The sequence below is a fragment of the Ailuropoda melanoleuca genome, chromosome 1 (genome assembly GCF_002007445.2).
Source record: "Ailuropoda melanoleuca isolate Jingjing chromosome 1, ASM200744v2, whole genome shotgun sequence".
NCBI classification, from domain to species: domain Eukaryota; kingdom Metazoa; phylum Chordata; class Mammalia; order Carnivora; family Ursidae; genus Ailuropoda; species Ailuropoda melanoleuca.
Window position 1 is genome coordinate 190,151,145 of NC_048218.1, and position 5,021 is coordinate 190,156,165.

General features: G+C 50.5%; 1 protein-coding gene across 4 annotated transcripts in view; it reads left to right on the forward strand.

Moving 5' to 3' along the window:
- SMKR1 (small lysine rich protein 1) overlaps positions 1-5,021 on the forward strand; it is a 9,938-nt gene continuing 4,917 nt past the window's right edge. The window contains exons 1-2 of one of the 4 annotated variants that reach the window (XM_034671959.1): positions 1-478; positions 840-888. In XM_034671959.1, coding sequence (XP_034527850.1) covers positions 886-888 — 3 coding nt within the window. In that variant the 5' untranslated portion in view covers positions 1-478; positions 840-885. Of the gene's footprint in view, positions 479-536; positions 765-839; positions 889-5,021 lie in introns of those variants that run through there. The other 3 variants (XM_034671966.1, XM_034671971.1, XM_034671977.1) reach the window with 3 other exon arrangements.

The following is a 5,021-nucleotide window of genomic DNA, read 5'->3' on the forward strand; positions in this document are numbered from 1 at the left end:
ACTGTGGAGAACACAAGTAAACATCTATCGGGATGAATTCACAAGGTTGGAAGCGGAACCGCACCTGCTGGATAGCCCTCCTCACTCCCATTCGGGGCCTAAGAACCGTTTTTCAGGCCTTTAGTCTCTTGGGGCCTGTACGAGGCTCTTTATGAACATTTTCCTCTGTTTTTCTCACTTCCACCCTCAAAGGCTGTCTGTCATTTTCCAAAAAAAGGTCCTGGAGTCTTCGATGATTTCTCCAAGGTCAGCCAGTGAGTGGCCGGGCTCCTACCGCGGAACCGGCCCACTCCAAGCCCGAGCACTGCCCCGTCCGGCCCGCCAGCGCGAGGCTGGGCTTCCGGGCACTCGCGGCCGTCGTCGCCGTCGCGCGAGGTGAAGAGGCCCAGCCAGCGCGGCGAAGCCAGCAGGGGACCGCGGACCGATTGCGCCGCGGGTCCCTACGTCTGGGCGCCGGGCCCCGGTGTCCCGGCAACAGGTAAACACCGCGTGGCCCCGCCCCTCGCGGCGCGCGCCGCGGCGTTTGTGCGCGCGGCCCCGCCGGCGCCCGCGAGCGCGGCGCCCCCGAGTCCCCCGGGCGTGCTCGCCGTGAGTCACGCGGCCTGCGGCCTCCGTGCGGTGGGTGCCCAGGCTCCGCGTGGCGGCGGCTGGGTAGCTGGCTGCACCCTAACCCCGCCGGGCTCCTCTGAGCGTTTGGGGCTCCTGAGAAGTGTGGCGAGGTCCCGGGCGCGGGACGGTTCGCTGGCTTGTGGGGAAGCAGCCCGGTAGGCGGCAGGGATGGGCGCGGGGGCGCCGCCCCCAGGCGACGCGGAGAACTGGGCTCTCTCTCTTTATTTCAGGACTGGGAACCCAAGTCACACTCACCTGCTCGCCTGAGGAATTACCATGGTAATACACGTCTTATTTAAGTATAAGAAATTCCGAGGCTTTCGCTAAATTAGTTTAATACCGTTCTGCCGCGTCGGGGCACACTTTACCAAGATTTGTTACCCACGCCAGGAGATTGGCACCTCCGTCTCCTGTCGTTGTTGGGGGGGTGTCCAACCTAGTGATCTGAACGCTTGGGGTACAAAGATGACGGGGGAGACGGGTTGCCCAGTTGGTCTGCGCGCGCCAAAGGGGACAGCGAAGCAGGATCAGGCTGAGCCCTCTTTTTGTGAGTTGGTTAGCTTTCGTTCCTTGGTTCCTTTGAGCCACTTTCATAACCACATGTGTGGGAAATAAAGAGAGGCTGGTACCGGGGTGTGAAACCCCAGAGTGCCAGCACGTGTCCATAGCGACTGGCCCAGGCACTTACCCCCTGCTGCCGCTGTCCTGGGTCCTGTGCAGTATTCTCCTTAGTGGATTAAGAGGCAGAGAACGAGCGCTGGTGCGACCCAGACCGCAGGCTCTAACGAGTGATTCTCTCTTCTAACCCTAGTTTGAGGAAAGGCTTTGGAGGAATTCTTTGGTGCAGGGAATTCTTGAATTTTATGCCCAGGAAGGCTTGCAACATCCTTAAACTTCCATGTCATCCCCAAGTCGTTGGCTCACAGAGTTGCTTCTTAAGCCAAACCACTCCAACCTGCCACTGAATCTCTCCACCAGAGAGCGTTTCCCAACTGTGTTCAAAATCCAGGTCTTTTAACCACTACCTTCTCTGCACTTTCCAATGGCATGTTCATTCTCTTGGCCTCGAACTCATAAGCACTACTGTTCCTCAGCCCTCATCCGGTCCCTTCCACCTGCTTCTCACCCTCACAGCTACCGGTCAAGTCCTGCCCTCCTTACCACCTGCCTGGACTCTGACCATAGTCCACCTCGTCTGTCAAGGGGCTCTCCATCTCTTCTGTCCTCCTCCACCACCAGTTCAATGGTCCCAGAATGGCTGTGACCTTGTAACCCCCACCCCAGGCCCTCAGGAATTTCCACTTCCTGCTCAACTAAGTACTGCTCAGAGCCCAGGGTAAAGGGCCTTCAACCTCTTGAGTTTTATTTCCCATATTAACTTCTCTACTTTAAACAAAATGCAACAAAATACACATCCTACACTAGACCCGCATTCTTCTTGAAGCCTCCTGCACCTGCCCCATCTCAAACTATTGATCTACTTTTCTTCAAGATGGGCCCGGCTCAAGTACCTCCTGCTGCCATATTGCTCCCCAAGCCCCCTGACCTTCCACACCTCGCTTACAGAGCCTCACCTCTTTCACCTTGGGAAGCCTCACTCCTTGCCCCCATCTGACCCAGTACAGACAAGTGCTCGGTAAATCTGTGCTGCTTCTACCTCATTGCACCCAAAAGCACTAAATAGCTGTCTCTTGGTTTAAATTGTGTCATTCCCCGGGTTACTGTGCATGGTTGGTACTGTCATTTTGTTTCAGAGCCCAGGGAACTGAAGCAAAATAGTTTAATAAAACCGTTTAAGCTAATGGATTCCCACTGGCCCTTGGATAAAAGTTAAACACCTTAGCTTCCAAGGCCTGCAAGCCGGAGTTGCACACTGCCTACCTTCCCAGCCTAAACTCCCCTCACTCTGCGCCCCCACCAGGGTTGCTTAGAGGCCAGCCACGCTGACCTTCTTTGAGAGGTCCTTTCAATTTGGCATGTTCCTCCAGCCTCAGAGCTTTTGCACAAGCTGTTTGCCCGGGAATTCCCTGCCCCTCAGCCCACAGGCTGCTCTTCAGGAACCCTTCTTCCTTTCTGTCCCAGATTAGGTCACTCCCTGTCCATCCCGTGTCATTATAATGGCAGATACCCTGGGCTCTCGCTCACAGGAGAGTGAGTAAATGTGTTTGTAATTTGTCCCTCACCGCACTGTAAGCCTCATGAAGACAGGAGCCCAGAACGGCAGGTCCTGGGGTGCTCAGTAGGTATTTGCTACGTATTTGTTGAATGAATGAAGGAGGCATCTTAAAATTCAGAAAAACAGATATCCATTTGCTTTCTAAATCCTGGGACTGAATTGCATCTGAGTTGCAATGTATTCACTCAGCAAATATCTCTTCATACCTACAAATGTGCCAGACATTGGTCTAGGCCCTAGGAATTCAGTGGTGACCTCACAGACAGACTTCTAGGAAACAAACAATAAACACATGAACAAAACAGCACGGTTAAATAGAGGAGCGTGCTTGGGGTCAGGAGCTAGAAAGTGGCAGGGCTGAGAGGGTTGTCGGGAAACCATCCATACCCCCTCCGCCCTTGCCTGGGACAGTCCCAATTTCTGTTTGTTGAAGTGTCTTGGTTTGGACAATAAATTATATGGTCACCCTAGTTACAGATAGAATATAGACACAGTATCTGAGAGGGTTTTCTAAAGGTGATACTTGAACAGAGCCCCACACAAAGAGAAGTAATAAATGATTTCCCCTGTGAAGGTCCGCAGGACGAGGCAGGAGCAGGGGCCGCTGAGCAGGTTGGGGAACTAGAAGGGAGGCCAGTGTGGCGGGAGCCAGTGGTCCTCATTATAATGGAGTTTGGAGAGTTTCAAGTCGGGAGCTATGTGTCCTGGGACCGGAAACCGCCAGGATCCATGGAGTTGTACTGAACCGACCCAACCAGCTGGGAAACTGAAAGTTTGCACTCACAAAAATTTCTTAACAGATTTATTGAGGTATAAGTGATGTACAATAAACTGCACATATTTTAATATACAATTTGATAAGTGTGGCAACTCTATGCTCCCGTTAAGCCATCACTGCAATCAAAGTAACCTGTTAATCACCCCCGGAAGTCTCCTTGTGCTTCTCTGGAATCAGTCCTTTTCTGTTGCTTCTCTGTGTAGCGCGCCCCCCCCCCTTCACTGCCCATCCCGGGCAACCGCTGATCTGCCCTGCCTGTATAGATTAGTTTGTAATTTGTAGGATTTTTTATATATGGAATTATACAGTATGTATGGGGTTTTTTTGGTCTGGCTTCTGTCACTTGTATAATTATTATTATTTTTTAAGATTTTATTTTCTTAAGTAATCTCTACACCAAACATGGGGCTCGAACCCACAGCCCTGAGATCAAGAATCGCACGCTTCACCGACTGAGCCAGCCAGACATCCCTCACTTGTAGAATTATTTTTAAATTCGCCCGTGTTGTAGTTGTAGCATGTGTTAATAGTTAGTCCTGTTTTTTGCTGAGTGCGTTCCAGTGTATGGTTATACCACAGTTTATCCGTTCTCTCACTGATGGACTTTTGGGCTGTTTGCAGTTTTTAGCTAGCACAGACTTACTACAAACATTGTGTGCACAAGTCTTAGAATGGATATACACTTTCATTTCTCTTGGTAAATACCTAGCACTGGAATGGCTGGATCATATGGGAGGTTTGTTTTTAACCTTTTAAAGAAACTGCCGAACTGTTTTCCGGAGTGGCTCTTTGATTTTATTTTTTTATTTTTTTTAATTTATTTTAATGTTTTTTATTATATTATGTTAGTCACCATACAGTACATCCCTGGTTTCCAATGTAAAATTTGATGATTCATTAGTTGCGTATAACACCCAGTGCATCATGCAATACGTGCCCTCCTTACTACCCAATCACCAGCCTATCCCATTCCCCCACCCCTCCCCTCTGAAGCCCTCAGTTTGTTTCTCAGAGTCTATAGTCTCTCATGCTTCATTCCCCCTTCTGATTACCCCCCCTTCTTTATCCCTTTCTTCCCCTACCAATCTTCCTAGTTCTTATGTTCCATAGATGAGTGAAATCATATGATAATTGTCTTTCTCTGCTTGACTTATTTCACTTAGCATTATCTCCTCCAGTGCCGTCCATGTTGCAGCAAATGTTGAGAACTCGTTCTTTCTGATAGCTGAGTAATATTCCATTGTATATATGGACCACAACTTCTTCTTTTTTTTTTTAAGATGTTATTTATTTATTCGACAGAGACAGAGACAGCCAGCGAGAGGGAACACAAGCAGGGGGAGTGGGAGAGGAAGAAGCAGGCTCATAGCGGAGGAGCCTGATGTGGGGCTCAATCCCATAACGCCGGGATCACGCCCTGAGCCAAAGGCAGACGCTCAACCGCTGTGCCACCCAGGC